Genomic DNA, 16,855 nt, shown 5'->3' with positions numbered 1-16,855 from the left:
ATGTTTCTAGGTGTTTGTGCCGAAGGGTTTCTCAGAATGTCCGTCAGTCCCTCTCCGAAAGTGGCGAGGTCCTCTGCTCACTGACGCCCTTGACAAGCAGCACACGGCACAGAATCCATCAGAGACGATGCAAGAGCATCTCCTTCCATCACGTGAGGTGTGACAGTTCGTAGCATATGAGACACAGGCCTCTTGGCAGCACTAGTTCTGCCGTCACCTCTAAGACGTGCACAAACAGGGGGCGGAGGCCTCAAACCGCCTCATCACGAGGCAGACCGTGGAGTCGCACCAGCCACCCCGACTCTGTCCAAGCACAGCAGCGACTCTGAGGTCTCGTCCTCCACTTGTCCCCAAAGGCAAACTGGAACGTGGCCATCCCACACACGCCACAGGAACTAACCTCCCCACCGCCTTCCTTTCACCCATCTTGGAAATAACAAAAAATAAGAAATTATCATCCACTAAGCGTTTTAAAAACAGCCAACATGAACCTCGTACTACGCTTGCTGTTTAAATACAGGTGGAATCATAAGCAAGGTGAGAAGTGTGCTCAGACATCCCATGTTTCCACCTTGCTATGGCCACCTCACAGGCCTGGAAAACCAAGCCCATCGGGACTCCTCCTGGCAGCCCGGCCCGCCTCTGAGGATATCAGCGCGCTTCGGGCCTGGTCACGACTCAGGTCTCACCTGTCGGAGCCGTTCCAGCAGCACTCAAACTTGTCAAAGATGCAGTCATTTTCGTACAGGGAACACAGCTTACTTCGAAGGTACTCGTGGACCTTAATGAAAGTACAGGAAGGTCAGAGGGACGGTCGCGTGCAAGGCGTGGCAGGGTCCATGCCGTGGCCTCACCTGGTGGGTCTCGACAGGCCGGCTCTCCATGTTGAGGTCCCACACCTTCACCGACAGGTAGTCTCGGGTCATCATGTACCGACCGCTGTGGCTGAATTTCACGTCGGACACAGAGGAGATTATTTCTGAGAAGAAGGACCTACTGCTGGGGTCTTCCGGCTCTTCGAAAACTGGAAAATACAATGTTTTCAGCTTCTGTTTATAAACCAGAGAACAAATCATTTTAAAGTCCAAGCGAGACTCAGGCCCTCCCCTGACACTGCTGCGGCCTCCCATCTTCCTGAAGCACAGGCCCCAGGCTCACCCAGGCCCTGGTTTGCAACGCAGAACGCTGCTCGGGCACTCTGAGTGCGTCCTGGTGAGGCCTCTGCATTAACCTGACGCTTCCCTGCAGATCCTCGGAACGCCAGTCCCTAGCAAACCACGTCCCATCCTGTCCCTGGCACGGAAAGACACAAAGGGCGCTACAGGAGATGCCGACACGGTGCCCCGAGCGCCCTGGGGCCGACGAGCCTGCGAGTGCACTGCAGGGCCTGGCCCTTAGCCGCGAACGCCTGGGTCAGATTTTAACACTGGAACAGTCCCATCTGCCAAAGCCTGTCAGGAAAGGGGTTTTCCTTCACTATTCAATAGTTGAGACTTATGCTAAGAAAACCAAACTACTAGTTTCAGAAAGATTCTCCAGGCTTCCTTGGCAGCCCTCTCTTTCCTTGACACTTCTGCTTTCTCAGCAGTAACTCGAGTGCCCCCTCACTTGCCCCCTGCCCGTGTGCCAGACCCCAGAGCCTCCAGTGCACTGTCGAGCCTGTGGCTTGGTGAAACTGGGTGAGGATTTCTGTACTTCCTTTCATTTGCAGCAGCTTATGATTTTCTTTTTTTAATGTAGGAACCTATGTTTGTTGACTCTGCATTTGAAGTTGATTATAAGCAAGCTGGTGGCAATACTCTGAGCATTTACTCAAATAAGTAACTTTGCTGACAAATAAAACTACTCTTGGAACCTAAAATTGTTACTCACGAGTGTTGTCTTGAAAACATAGGCCAAACATTAGAAAAGACGTAATTTTTCATTGCAGGAATTCTACTGAAGTACAAAGTTCCTTTAAAACACACTGTAGGGGCTTCCCTGGTGGCGCAGTGGTTGAGAATCCGCCTGCCAATGCAGGGGACATGGGTTCGAGCCCTGGTCCAGGAAGATCCCACATGCTGCGGAGCAACTAGGCCTGTGCGCCACAACTGCTGAGCCTGTGCTCTAGAGCCCACGTGCTGCAACGACTGAAGTCCACGGGCCTAGCTACAGCCCGTGCTCTGCCAACAGGAGAAGCCACCGCCATGAGAGGCCCGCACACGCAATGGAGAGCGGCCCCTGCTCGCTGCAACTGAAGAAGGCCCGCAAGCAGCAACGAAGATCCAACACAGCCAAAAATAAATAATTAAAATAAATAAATTTATTAAAAAAACAAAAAAACACACTATAGTGGACTTCCCTGGTGGTCCAGTGGTTAAGACTCTGTGCTTCCACTGCAAGGGGCACGGGTTCAATACCGGACTGGGGAAGATCCCACATACCACGCAGTGTGGCCAAAAAAAAAAAAAAAAAAAAAAAGAGAGAGAAAACCACAAACGCCAAAAACCGAAAAATGAAACCGAAAGAAAACCCCCCTCCTCCTACACTGTAGCCTCAAAAAGAGACAGAATGAGGCAAAAAGGCTCCTTAGAACCAGTCATCAAGGACCCTTCCCATCAGGCTCTGTTGGAGCTGCCCCACTTTACGACGGGAGACACTCTGGACAGACTGACCGATAGATACACTGACTTAGCCGCAGGACCAAGTGTCCAGAACACGAAAACCCATGGCGTTCTGGGCTGGGATGGCATCACTGCTCAGTACTTGGGAACGTGTTGGCAAAGTTCTCAGGACACACTCCGTATGTCTTGTGACACACAGACTTCTGGTTTTCTACAAAGTAGGGCCTGTTGGTTATGGCTAAAAATAAAAACAAAACCAAAGCTCTCCTCACCTAGAAGGACTTCAAGACTCAGTGGATTAAAGACTAGACTCTCACCCGAGGGAACTGGCTTCAAGTTCAGCGAAGCTCTCTGGGAACAGAGCCCATTCCGAGAGCCGAGAAAGGTCACAGGTGGACTGTGTCTCCAGCCTCAGCAGAGGTCCTAGTGCACAGAGGTGGAGGCGACAAGGGGCTCTCACTGGGCCCACCCAGGGAGGTGGACACCGCATGGAAGCGCTGGCAGGAGTGCCCCGCGGGCTCCACCGCGGAGCCACAAAAGCAGGGCCTCTCGCTCCGCATCCCGCCAGCAGCGCTGTGAGGACCAAGGCCGGGCCTATGTGCTCGCGCAGGCACATGCATAACAAAAAGCACCTCTAAGTCTTTGGAGGTGGCTCAGCGCCCGGGCAACACGGGCTCTAGACGGGACATTTACATACACGCCTGGCACTTACACTTGGAGTGTCGGTCGCACAGGGCGGAGGAGCGCATGTCGCACAGTCTGATGGTCCCCTTGCTGCTGCTGTAGACGAGCACGTTACACTGGTGCGGGTGGAACTCAGCGGCCGTGATCACCTCCGTCAGCTCTTCCATGTTGGCAGGCTTGATGTCCACGATGTCTGAAGCGCACAGTTAAGGTAGGGCGCTCGCAGGCATGAGATAACCCGTGTGACGAGGTTTAAGAGATTAGGTGTGCAGGAGGCGATTACAAGTACTGTAAGCCTGCGAGCGCACCAGTAAGAGGATCTATGTTAATACACTGATCAGACTCCAGTAACGTGCCAACAGGGGCTACAGCCAGGTAGCCACGAGGCTGCCTTCATCTCGCTGCTACTGCTAGCATCCTAGGAAGAGACTTTCAAAGCAACATAACACACATTAAAAGATAAGGAAGCAAGCAAGTGCCCATCTGCACAAAAGTCCCATACTAACAACCACAAAAATGACACAGACACACGAGTATTGCCAGGTTCCAAAAGATTCTGCTTTGCCAAGTATCTGACACCAAGAGCTTGCTCTAGGTCGTCAGAACAACGTCACATGGTAGGTTGCCAAATACAGAAATCACTCAACTGGGAAAACAAGGAAGTGTACAATTTGGCTTTGGGCCAAGATAGGATAGCAGGAACAGATCACAACTAAGGAAGCTAAAAAACTTGGTGACACCACAGCTCAAGTCTCCAGACATCAGACACCGTGGGCAGGGACCCTGGAGGGACTGGAGCCCTACAGTGCCCAGCACGCTGTCGTGGCTGTCTCCAGGCCACCGTGCAGAGCGGGGACCAGGCTGAGCCCGCTGACCGCCTGGAGTCCGGGGAAGCACACGAGGCACGCAGGGCCGAGTGCCGGAGAAGAGTGGCCAACAGGCTCTGGAGGGCCAGTCAGCAGAGGCCTGTGAGGACACTGCCCAGCTGGGGAAGGAGCCACGCCCAGAGATGAGAGAACAGCACCCCAGCTCATGCGAGAGCCAAAGAGCAAAGCTGGGCCGAAAGTGAAGTGGGAGGGGAGGGGCCACGAGGGCACCGACTGGCCCCTGTGAGTGGACCCAAGGTGTTTTTAAAGTGCTAACAGACAGGGACTGCCCTGGTGGCACAGTGGTTAAGACTCCGCCTGCCAACACAGGGGACGTCCCACGGGTTTGAGCCCTGGTCCAGGAAGATCCCACACACCGCGGTGCAACTAAGCCCGTGCGCCATGACTACTGAGTGTGCGCTCCAGAGCCCACGAGCCACAGCTACTGAAGCCCGCGTGCCTTGAGCCCATGCTCCGCAACGAGAAGGCACCGCACCGCAACGAAGAGTAGCCCCCGTTTGCCGCAACTAGAGAAAGCCCCTGTGCAGCAATGGAGACCCAACGCAGCCAGAAATTTAAAAAAAACATTTTATATATATATACATATATAAAAGTGCTAACAGATAGCAGAAAGCACGTGCCTGCTTCTATGCTGTTTCTATTCTATGATCTCAGTTGCAATGAAGGGCATTTGAAGCACGACGGTGGGACAAAATCTTTAAGAAAACCATGAAAGATACGACTGCATAAATGAACCCTTCATGAATTAGAGTCCTCACAAATCAATGAGAGATAATGTGAGCTTCCGACAGGAGAAAAAAATGACAAAGGACAGACCCTGAGACAAAGGGGCATAATGAAGATGAGAATGACCTATCCAAGAACGATCCTATAAAAATGTTGCGATATCCATTTGATGAAGGATACTAAAACTTCTATCTGTGATTTCTAAATGCCATAGATTAATTCTCAGGTCATCTGCAGAAAGATATGTTTCATGATCACTATTTACTGAAATGGAATTTATATGATATGTGTGAGCATTTGCAAAAATTCGTCGTGGACTTGCTTCTACCATAAGGTCCATGGGCTTCAATATTGGGACCTAAAAATGGAAGGAAATAGGAATTCAAAACAAAGATCCCAGCAGCATAAAATCAGAACACTTTCAGTAGGCAACAGAAAGGAACAAATCTGCGTGCACAGCATGTACAGACAATACCCCAAATAATCAACAGCTTCTGGCTGCTCGGCAAGCAGATGGCCCCCGACACCGATGCCTGATGTGGAGCCTGAGTCGAGCCGCCCCCCTTCCTCCTCTGGCCTCGCAGCTGCGGCCTCCAGAGTGAGAGCAGGTGCATCTCCTCGTCCCCCCACGCCCCCCGCGCCCTGCAACAGGGCTGGGCGGGTGGGGTGCAGGGACTGGGCGGGGGGAACACAGGAGAGGCCCTCTCCTGACCTGGTGCCCACAACGCGGTACGTTCAGCCTGCAGACGGCAGCGGAGCTGCTCACTTAGATGACAGAGGCATGTTGGGTACTCACGTTATACTTCAATAAAACGTTTTTTAAAAAAGGCACAGAAACCCCGACTGTGATGAGTGCTGTGGCCAGGAAGGCTCCCAGGGAAGGGGACGTCCACACAGAAAGGGAAAGGGAGGAGAGGTCAGCCGGGCGAAGGATGAGAGGGAGGAGCCGGCACGAGAGTGGCCAAAGCCAAAGGCACAGTCGTGGGTGACAGTGTCAGACGTGAGAAAAAAAGGTAAAAGGCCCAGCATCACTGACATCTAGTGGGAAGGAAAACAGAAGCTTTAAAAATCAAAACAAAAAACTAAAGTGTGCTGTTTTTTAAATTAAAAACCCAAGGAGTGTACCTAGAAAGGGTAGGAGAGAATCTCTTAATTGAGTTTTCTCCAGCCAAAATGCTGTAAAAATGAACTTGGGGAAACATGTATAAGAATACTCCTCTCATTTTAAACCAGCCAAGTGCTGAGCGCACGCTTCCCTCCTCTGGTGCAGGAGCTGTTGGTTCCACGAGGGACAGGACAGACCTGTCATACCCTCTAACAAGTCTCTAATCAAAACGCGAGACAACTGTAATATGGATAACAGAATGAGCCCCTTTCTGGTACCAAAATAATTTAAGGGGAGAACAAAATTTCTGTTCCCCTTTCAAAATTTTGTTTTCCTCTTAAAGTTCAAAGGAGTCCATGAACTCACAAAGGTAAATCCATGTACAGAGTGACCTGGCCTGCGATCTCTCCCCCGCCGCACCCCACCCTGCAACTGTGATGACCTCACACCTGTCACATGCTTCACCACGGCCCCGGACGAGACCAGCTTGGTTAGGCGAATTGTAGAACAGCAGCCTTGACCAGAGTGAAGACTGGGCCTCAGAAGCCCTTACAGACTTCCCACAGCCAGGACGGACGTGAGCACCACGGTGGAGAAGCAGGCCTGGCTGGGAGGCAGGGGGCTCCCTGGAGAGGGGGAGCGTGCCGGGCCGGGTGCAGGGGATTCGGGTGCACCCACAGGGCGCCCCAGGCCTCATCCTTCCAGCGCACTCACAGTTTCCAAGGAGCAGGTGACATGGAGGTAACTGCAAAACTAGTGTTGCTCTCACCAACAGTGATTCACCTACAAACTGTCACTAATTCACGGCTGGGAAAGCAGCAGCGTGGCACAGAGAAACCACCACTTGGATCAGAACATCTTGGCTCAAATTAGGGTTTAGATTTGAGCAAATTACACAGCTTTCTTGGCCTCAACTCCCTGGAAACAGGGCAATACCGCTGGCCTCCAAGTTCCCACCCCGCCCTTCTCCTCGGCAGTGCTTACCTGTTACACCCACTGTGCTCCTGGCGGGAGCACCCCTGCACGCTGGGCTGCGACTCCGTGCTGCGCGCCTGCTGCCCCAGCACCTGCGTGCGCGCGGCTGGCAGAGCACGGGGAAAGAGATCGAAACCCACCACACGCACCCTGCGCCGGGGCCCTGCAGGGCGTGGGATGGGGAGCTTCCTGCAATTCCCTGCCCTCCTCTGTAGCTCCTCAGCTACTAATACAATGTGTCCACTCACTAGGTCTTCACCTGATAGATCGCACTTCCACAAAGGTTTTAAACCTCTCTGGAAAACCAACTGGCCAACAGCTTTCTAATGAACCAGGTGGTCGGTTCGGGGAGCACCTCTGAGTCACCGCTGGTCTCCGCTGCGGCCCGGCCCATCGGCAGCACCCTGGGGTCTTACCAGGGCGCATCTGGGCAGGATTCAAGCTTGTTTAACCTCCTTCTCATACTCCATTTAATTAAAGGCACCACCCCAGGACACTAGATTTTAAGTTGTACTCAATTTCATAGATGTTAAAATGTGAAAAAAAATCGAGGTATTAGAATTGATAAAACACAGTCATTTCATACTGTACCTAGGGGCACCAAAGAGGGAGTGAAGAATTTATTTAAAAAAAAGAAAAAGAAGAAGTAATGCTGCTCATGGATTGATGCGCAAAGAATTCTGGTCAGAATCTGCCTTAGCTAAGTCAGAGGAAATCCAGTGAAGGCCATCCTGCTGGTCCACAGGTCATCTCTCAATCTGCAACCCACGCTGCTTCCTCCAGGGAAGTGTGCCGAGTTCCATCTGCTCCAACCCCACCAATGTGCTACTCTGAACCTTCAGAGTGAAAGGCAGTGGGTGTATTTAGAAGGATTTGTTATGGAATTCAACCAGAGTCTTTTCTTTAGTATATTTTCTGAAGTTGTGTGACTTTTTTGTTTTTGTGAGAATACGAGGACTCCCATTTTAACAAGTATACATAAAAATGATTACAAATAACTTTCAAGATCAAGAAGACAGATCCCACAGTATTTCTATTTAACAGTATTCTCTAAACAGATGACTTAAGCATCATTACTGATTAATTTATGACAAGTATTGGCTAGTTGAAAGAAAATGTGACGTATACCCGTAGTGCCGTGATTCTAAATGGATCTCGAAGTCGTCCATCTTCATCTTTTAAGTTATAGCCTTCTGCTCTTTTATCCCGTTCACTTATTTTCCATAATTTAATAGTTTTATCTGAAAATAAAAACCTCATTCTCCATATTAAAAGAAAAACCATATACCATGCACCACTATTAGCTGAGTATCATACAAGAAAACCCTGTGGTTCTATGCTGGTTTATAAGCTAGGAGTATCTGAACATTAGTACTTCCAGTTGTATATGAACATTCTGTTTCCTACAATAAGTAAAGATGTAGAAACGTCTGCAGAGTTGAGAAATGTAATACTGCGAGTGTGTGTGTGTGTTTGCATACTTTGAGTTTTCAACCTGAGTTTTCTTCCTGCCTACCTAGTACTTTACCCTCCCCCAAAGTTTAAAGCAGAGATAACCTCCAGAAGGGTTAAAATCAAAAAGAATCTACACACAGAAAATTAAAAACACAGCCTTAACTCAAACGGCCGCATAAGGAAAAGAGCTCTTACCATTTGTAGAGAGCAGAAAATGCGCAGCACTCTGCTGTGGTAACCACCTAATTTTATTAATTTTTTCTTCAATTTCTAGACTCTTCAAATAGTCAAACTCTGGTTCGTGACTTTGAAAGGTACTGTAAACGTTATATTCCCCCCTGGAATGAGGGCGGCTTTTATTCTGCAAGGAAACATGAAGCCATTTTAATGAACAAAGCACAGTGCAGAGAAACGTTCAGTTCTCCCGATTTGAATATCAAATGACCACACACATTTTTAAAAGTTAATAAAAATCCTGGGTCAGAAAGATGTCAAACAGATGACGCTCAGAATTACTTTGCTTGGAAGAAACAAATAAGAGAGTCGACTCCGCAGCTTCCTCTTCCACTTCCAGGCATCTGCTCTAGGGCGGGGTGCGGAGTCAAGCTTCCCTGCCAGTACGCTGGCTCTGGCTGCCTCTGCGCCACCGGGGCAGCTCTGAGAGGGGCCGAAGGGCCCACCGAGGCGGCAGCAGTTGCAATCTGGCCCCGTGAAGAGTCGGCCGGGCGGGCCCAAGCCCTCCAGGACTGAGCCAGGGGACGCACACTTCCCCGTCACCTGGGACAGCCAGCCAGCACACAGCCGCGCCGCCAGGGAAGGGGGCTGCCGATCGGCAGAGTCACAAATGAGCAGTTAGGCAAAGGAGCTAAGAGGGCAAATCCTGTGGCACGTGTCAGAGAAGCGAGCTGCGCAAACACACCCATAGTAAGATACCTCTTATGCAAAATTTTAACACACACAGAACAATTCTACACATTGCAGTAAAAACAGAAGAACAAGCTATGGCCAACTCGGAGGAGGGAGAGGCATAATAAAATAAGAGGCGGAGGTAACGTGGCAAGATAGAACGGGGGAGGGGCACAGTGTGCGCTTCACCTGCACGCCCAGGGCTTCCTTTTCTAAAGGAATAAAAGCCTGAGTGGTGGGTTCATAAGTGTATTTATATTAATCCCTGAAATCTTCTGCATGTCCAAAATGACATTTCCTATGAAATAGTAAATATGTCATAATTAAAACTCAAGGAGACCAGTATTTTAATTCTTGTTCTATAACCAGTATCTAAAATCTTATTAACACATTAGTGTGTGTGTCAAATAAAGTAAACTAAACGAATAACCTTCATGTCTAGATAGATACCCCTTTACGTTCCTGAATCAAGATCATGTATTATGAGAAAAATCCCCCCAACTACCTACATCTCTCTACTGCGCGGCCCTGGGAAGTAAGTGCTGCACGTCCTTGCGGTCAAGCATTCCTCAGCAGGACCGTGGAAATCCCTATCCTGTGTCCCACGGGTGTGCTGGATTAGAGGCTTATGCTATTCACACTACTCTCCTGCTTCATGGCCCTCACGCTCTCTATGAAAAAGCCTAATACACCAACGGATACTTCTAACTCTCAAGTGAACAAGCCGAGACTGAAATATTTAAAAGGGAAAATCTGTGGAATCGGTCAGTCCCATGCTTTAGACACAAGTCTCCGAAAAAGCGCCCATCACAGCGCTGCCCGTCCTTCCCGGGCCACTCTCTCTGGGAACAGCGCCCTGTCTCTAATGCTGCCACTAACTGCCCTGATCTCTGCCCTCAACTCCTAAAACCCAAGGCCCCTGCTAACCCCCCGGCCTTGTCCTCCACCCCGAGACCTCGCATCAGCGCCTGAGGGCCTGTCCAGGGAGAGGGAGGAACAGGCCAGGTGAGAGGAAGGGACTCTGAGGAAGGCTGGCAGGGCACAGCGACTGGACTCTGAGCAGGACAGTGGGGCGGAAGCGGCCGAGACTGCTGGTCCAGCTGCGGGGAGCACGGGGACGACGAGGAGAGGCAGGAGGTGGCCTCGCTTTGTTTGGGGACGTGCTGATTCCCAGTTACAGTTCTGATGTTACTGGATGGGCCATGCAGAGGGAAGGCATTCTGCAGAGGGGTGGGAGCCGTGGAGCCACGTCCACAGACTCTGCTTGCCCGATTGACACACTCGGGTCCCCTGGACAGAGGGCTCCACCACTAACATGGAAAAAAAGCTTGAAGATCACGCTGCCACCTAGTTTCCGACGGCTCCCCCTTGACCGAGCGTCCTCACCTTCCCCAGCCAAGCGGGGTGCTGCTCTATCCTCCAGAACCTCTACGCTTCACTGGTTCTAAAACACATCTTTTGACACCTCTGAAAGCTTACTGAAGTTTCTGATCGAGAGCTGCTGCAGTTTAACAGGCAACAGCCTCATCCCAGTGGTACTGTGATATCATCAACTGTCTCTCTGATGATGGATGAAGACAGAGTCTCACCCACCCTGGAAACACTCAAGGCCACAATGAGGATTACACAGCAAGGAAGGTGGGATACAAAACCGCTTTTTATATCAACCAAAATACGAAGAAAAAGATGGGGAAAAAAGTTGCCCGGGATTTATGAAGTTACAGTTGGTCAGGCTTATCAAATTTAAACAACTTTAGGGACCTGCTACTGTACAAATCTGTAGCACCATTGACTTAATACATCTTCACTGAACACAATATGATAAGCTTCTCAAAACTACAATACTTAACACATTTTATAGCAAGATGCTTGAGTTTTATCATAATCTTTCATATTTGAAGCTAGCATATTTTTAGGTTTAAACAATGACCCCCCAAAACAAGAAAAAACTTCATTTTCTATAAGGACATCATTCAAATGGCAGACTTCACAGAGCTAAGAGTGAACTCTTAAATTTAAGATAGCTATGGTTAAGTAATCTGTTAAATAATCCTTCTGCTAAAAGTATTATTCAAACACTGCCACCGACTTTTACTTCTGTTGAAAAGGGTAAAGTATACAGTTCTTTTTAAGTAGCACCGTGATGATCCACCTCCAAGATTATAATTATAATCTAATTATAAACTTATCAAATTGTCTGTGAAGATTTAGAAAGATTCATGATAATATATATGATATGCACAAAAGAATTCTCACCATCCCGAACCAGAAAAAACACAATTAAAAATTTTTTAATCAACATTGGAGCTGCAACAGGCATATTTTAACCAGGAGATGTTGGGGGCCCAGGGCTTGCCCCCTACAGATGCCACCAAGTGCCCCTCTGCAGTGCAGGGCTGGCACTCCCTGCCACAAGGAAGGGAGCAAGGGCCCACCCGCCTTGACACCAGAGTTGTTTTACCACAAGAAGTTAGAGGGCAGAATTTGGAGATGAAAACAACTGCACGCTGACCAGCTAGGAAGCAGGTGGGAAGGGCGCTCTGTCGGGAAAAGGCAAGGCGGGCGGGCACCTCACGGAACCCCCGGGCCTGGCCGTGCTGAGGCTCCCGCCTGGGGCACCCGCACAGCAGAGCCTCATCCTGCCTTACTGGGCACTCGGCGAGGCCCGCTTGCCAGAAACGAGAGACGACAGGGGCTGGCAAGGCCTGGCGATAGCTCCCATTCTATTCTTATGTGTAACTGACAAAGTAGCGCTCCTCTCCCCTTTTCCCCCAGACGGGAGGGACCTGATAGCCAGTGTTCTTGAGTGAGGCTCATCTGTGGCTCCTCCAAGGCCTGCGTTCTGAGGCCCTGGCCCTCGAGGGTGCAGCCAGTGCTGCGGGGCACTCAGAGTGTCCGTACCAGCCAGCAGACCCCGGGGCTGCACCTCCATGGCTGGTGAAGGGGTTTCATTCGCTCCGGGATGCGAGCAGACAGATCCAGAACCCCACCAGCCTACACTCTTCACTTGGTCCGCCCCACCACCTGTGACAACCTGAGGCGGGGAAAGGACTCTCCGCCCGCCCTACAGATGAGGGGGGCACTGGGGGCTTAACTGGGACTTGGGGGCTGTACGTCCCTGAGTGGAAACACAGGTCTTCTCGTTCGCCCCGAGATAATTTCTGAAAGAAGATGCTACATGGTGAATGTGATATAATGGAATCAAATGAAATGAGACACTGAGAAAATAATTGTGCTTCCTTCCTTATAAGTGGTATGAGAAGTGCTGAATGATTTCACTTGGTTTGTGGACTGTAAATTACTGACCTCTTGTTCCCGCTGAAAAATAACCACTCTGCCGCCCTTGTCTCCTGTTGCAAGAAGATCTCCAGAGTGACTAAATTCCACAGTTGAGATGACATCAGCTGTCAAACAACAGAAGCAATTTACCAGTTTATGATTCTGAAAGGAGTTGTAATAAATATTTGAAAAACCAATAAAAAGGATCAAAAGAAAGGTACACACATATAAAATTTCCTCCAAGGATAAAGCAAAATTTTCAGGGGAAACTTATAATTACCAAGCAGCCACTTCTTGGTTCTGGCGCCCAGAGCCCACGTGGATTTATGGGTCACTGATCCAATGCCTAGTCCCTGGCACACCAGCATTTATCTAGACTGGGTTGTCTTGATATAAGGTATAGGGTAGAAATTTAGGAAATTAATTTTGAGAAAAAACAAAAACAGATAAAAGTGGGCTCTAGAAGACTGCTGCCTAACTTTATAATGCATGCCTGAGTTACCTTTAAAAATAAACCTGATTCTTACACTACATTAACACGGTGACTGGTTGGCTTCTGTACAAAATACCACTACAGACAGTACAAGTTCTAGCTTACTGTCTGGGTGAAGTCACTGCCATTGATAAGGATGACAGCGTTACCTAGTGAGACACTGCTGGTCAGACACCGAGATTTCTACACCATCAACACCAAGACCTGGACATCAGCTCACATGGGGTAAAGGCCACAAGGTACAAAAACGAAGTCAAGCCTGGAAAAGTCTCAGGTGTCCTAAGGTTAATACTTCAGGAAGAGGAAACGGATCTGGATTTATGACACAGACTACTGAATCAGGAAGAATATCCCAGGCTGGGCTTTAGGGGAAAACCACTTTCTCCATAGTTCAGGTTTGCTGAGCACTAAGAATCAGACAAAGGTATGGGTCTGGTCTCCCAAGGGGCTGCTGTGAGCTTGGGAGCTGCCGCAGAAAATCTCCTCTCTGGCTGCTCCGAGGAAGGGATGGATCACTACAGACCCGTCCCCGCTGCCGGGGCCCCGGCTCAAAGGGCATATCCTACCAGCAACTGAGACTGACCTCTCTGGGGTGCCAAGTGTTTACACACAAATAGCACTAAACAGCTGTTATAAACGACCTACCTACTAATGAGAAATGGACCACAAAGTTGAAACTACTTGAAGAATGCTTCTGGAAAGTGGTCATAATATACTGCAATTCTTAAAGGTCTGCACATACATTTATCTGTTAATATACGATATTCCTACTGCAAAATAAGTTCTTACTGCATGGGTATGGTTTATTGACATTTAAGAGCACACCGAATTCTACTGCCTGGGATTTCTTTTTTTTTTTTTCCTTAAATCTTCAGTAAGCCTTGGGGAAAGGATTAGGCTTCTTGTTAGAAGTGTCCCTTTTTAAATTAAATTACCTGAAATAACCGAATTTGCTTAAATGAAACTAAAATATTCTGTACTGGACTAAAAGGAACTAAAAATTTATGTCATTTATACCCAGGGGGCGCACAATATAATTAATGGTATTCTAGCTCTGTCAGTGATTTTCTTTCATTCACTCATTCATTTATGGCTGCGTTAGGTCTTTGTTGCTGCACGCGGGCTTTCTCCAGTTGTGGCGAGCAGGGGCTACTCCGTTGCCGTGTGTGGGCTTCTCATTGCGGTGGCTTCTCTTGTTGCGGAGCACGGGCTCCAGAGCGCAGGCTCAGTAGCTGTGGCGCACGGGCTTAGTTGCTCCGCGGCATGTGGGATCTTCCCGGACCAGGGCTCGAACCCGTGTCCCCTGCATTGGCAGGAGGATTCTTAACTACAGCGTCACCAGGAAGTCCCTGTCAGTGATTTTCAAACTTCATTAAAAGGGAGTGAATCTTTTAAGAAAAACTGCATGACTGCCAGTGGTGGGAAATTATTTTCATTAGGCTACGTAAATAAGTACGAACCTAAAATTAGAAATACCCTCTGTAGAATTTAGAAGAGCTCTAAAATCAAAATAAACAAACTAAATACTAAAATGGCACAACCAATAACATTTAAATCACCAGCATGAATTGGATGGGTATTACTGATGCCACAGCATACACGTGCTCCCGATTGAGGGCACCCAGTTGGGCATTTCAAAAGCACCACGGACCGCGCACTGACTCGGTTCTGCCCCTTGCTCTGCCCCAGGGCCCCGCGGCTCCTCGCGTGGCGAGACCGCAGTGCCTCCGCGACGGCACAAAGACCGGCGATGACGCCCTGTGCTGCAGGGTGGCCGCCTGGAGGATGTGAACACCATGAGAAGGCCCAGCAGCCCCTGAGGAGCATCTGGGACTTGCAGTCAAGCGTGGGGGCAGGGCACAGGGGCCCCCCACCCCAGGGCATCGGGAGGAGACGGGAAAGGCGTCCTCTGCCAGGCCCCCAGTGTGGGCGGGCTTCCCTAAGCGCTGTGGACGACGGTGGGGGCGTCTACGTGTGCATCCACGGCCTGGGGCAGGCGCCCTGCCAGATGCTGGGCACCGAGGTGGCAGGAAGTCTGTCTGCTCTGCTGAACTGCTGGGTCCCCAAGCCGGGCCCCGTCTGGTCAGGCAGGAGCACACAGCTACTCCCACTCTGGTTTCCCAAACGCTGGCTGCCAGGAGTGGATCGTTTCCACAAGGGTTCCTCTCCAAAACACCAAAGCCCGAGAGAAAAGGCCTCAAGATTCAGTCACCTGAGGTCCTTAAAGAAATGACCAACCACAGGAAAGCCCTCCAGCTGAAAAGCCCACCTGCTCACAGACCTGCCTCTCTGCTCCACTTAAACAAGAACCAAGAGCTCAGGGTCGAAAGACGTGTGAGAGAAAACGTCACAACAAAGAAGGCACGTGGAGGGGAGAGGGACAGCGCACTAACAAAAGATCAAAGAAACGACAGCTACCGCAGGCAGGGAGCTCATCCCTAAGGAGAGCGGTGACGTCAGAACGTGGGCCCAGCACTTGCTGAGGTGCCAGGTGCTCCTCGAGGAACGCACTCGCCTGGACTAACCCAGGGAGCCTCACCACCGCCTACGGGGCAGGCGCTGGGCACGTTATCTGCATCCCACAGTGCATCCAGCGGGGTCCTTAGAAGACAGCAGCATGCCCCGAGAAAGGAAAAACAAGGAAGTGCTCCTGGAAATTCAAAGGGTAATAATAATAATTTAAAAACTCAAGACCTCTTCCAAAGGGTAAAACAAAAAGACAAAGAAGTGGACAATTGGAAAGAAAAGATAATGAGAGGATAGGTTGAGGTGGCCCATCACCCAGTTACCAAGTTCCAGAAAGACGACAGAAAAAAGGAAGGGAAAAATCATCAAAGGAGTAAGACAGGCGTTCCCGTAAACAGCAGCAAGTACATTCCCAGGCTGACAGGGCACAAGGCGGGCCCAGCACAATGAACGAACAGACCCGGCCCAAGGCCCATCTCTCTGAAATGTAAAACACCAAGGATAAAAGGGAGATTCCAAAATTCTCCAGAGGAAACAAACAGGTCACACACAAGAGGAATCAGCTGGCATCCCACAGGAGGCAGGAGAAGGGTGAATGGAAGACCATCTACCCTCAAATTCTGAGAAGAAAAAATTTTCAACCTAAAATTCTAAACCTAGACAAATTTTCAAACCAGTTTGAGGGAGGAGTAGAGACGTTTTCAAACATGCAAAGAGTAAAAACAACGAAATCCCGTTATCAGGAAACCACTGGAAGATGCAATGTGGCAAAATGAGAATAAACCAAGAGGAAGGAAGATGGGGATCTGACATCTCAACAACGGTGAAGAGGGTCCCAAGACTGGAGCCACGCGGCCAACAGGCCTGGAGAGAACAGTCCAGCCGGAAGGAGACTGCGGCCAGGCGAGGTCATCTGGGGAAAGGAGAGAAGGGCTCGGGATTACCTGCTGGGTTTGGGTAAAGTCACTGCTCGGTACCTGACAGATCTGCTGAAGTGACTGTTCTTTAAAAAAGCACTGAAGACAGGAACTAAGCATATGAGAAAATTAGGCAATCATTATTAGCTCTAGACAAAATGAAAACTTGTATGAGAACGAAAATGTACGCTTTAGTTCCGTGATGAACAATATTTACAAAGTCAGCACAATACTGATGTAACCAGGACTCGCAAGAGAATTCTCTTAAAGCCTCTCTTTAGGAGAGGAGGGGAGGACGTGTGGGTGGAAGGTGATGTTAGCACAAAAGCTAAATCATCAGTTACCACTAACAGGAAGTC

General features: G+C 49.6%; 1 protein-coding gene across 2 annotated transcripts in view; it reads right to left on the bottom strand.

The window, feature by feature from the left end:
- PPP2R2D (protein phosphatase 2 regulatory subunit Bdelta) overlaps positions 1-16,855 on the bottom strand; it is a 44,497-nt gene that overhangs the window by 5,233 nt on the left and 22,409 nt on the right. The window contains exons 3-9 of one of the 2 annotated variants that reach the window (XM_082639375.1): positions 12,648-12,745; positions 8,631-8,796; positions 8,109-8,221; positions 5,081-5,258; positions 3,316-3,480; positions 855-1,024; positions 690-781 (exon numbers count right to left, since the gene is read on the bottom strand). In XM_082639375.1, the coding sequence (XP_082495501.1) occupies positions 690-781; positions 855-1,024; positions 3,316-3,480; positions 5,081-5,258; positions 8,109-8,221; positions 8,631-8,796; positions 12,648-12,745 (982 nt within the window). The remainder of the gene's footprint in view (positions 1-689; positions 782-854; positions 1,025-3,315; positions 3,481-5,080; positions 5,259-8,108; positions 8,222-8,630; positions 8,797-12,647; positions 12,746-16,855) is intronic. The other variant, XM_082639376.1, reaches the window with a different exon arrangement.

Source organism: Mesoplodon mirus (assembly GCF_964341445.2).
Source record: "Mesoplodon mirus genome assembly, chromosome: 2".
In the NCBI taxonomy this organism is placed as follows: domain Eukaryota; kingdom Metazoa; phylum Chordata; class Mammalia; order Artiodactyla; family Ziphiidae; genus Mesoplodon; species Mesoplodon mirus.
The sequence above is the reverse complement of the archived record's forward strand: the minus strand, read 5'-3'. Positions and strand labels throughout refer to the sequence as shown.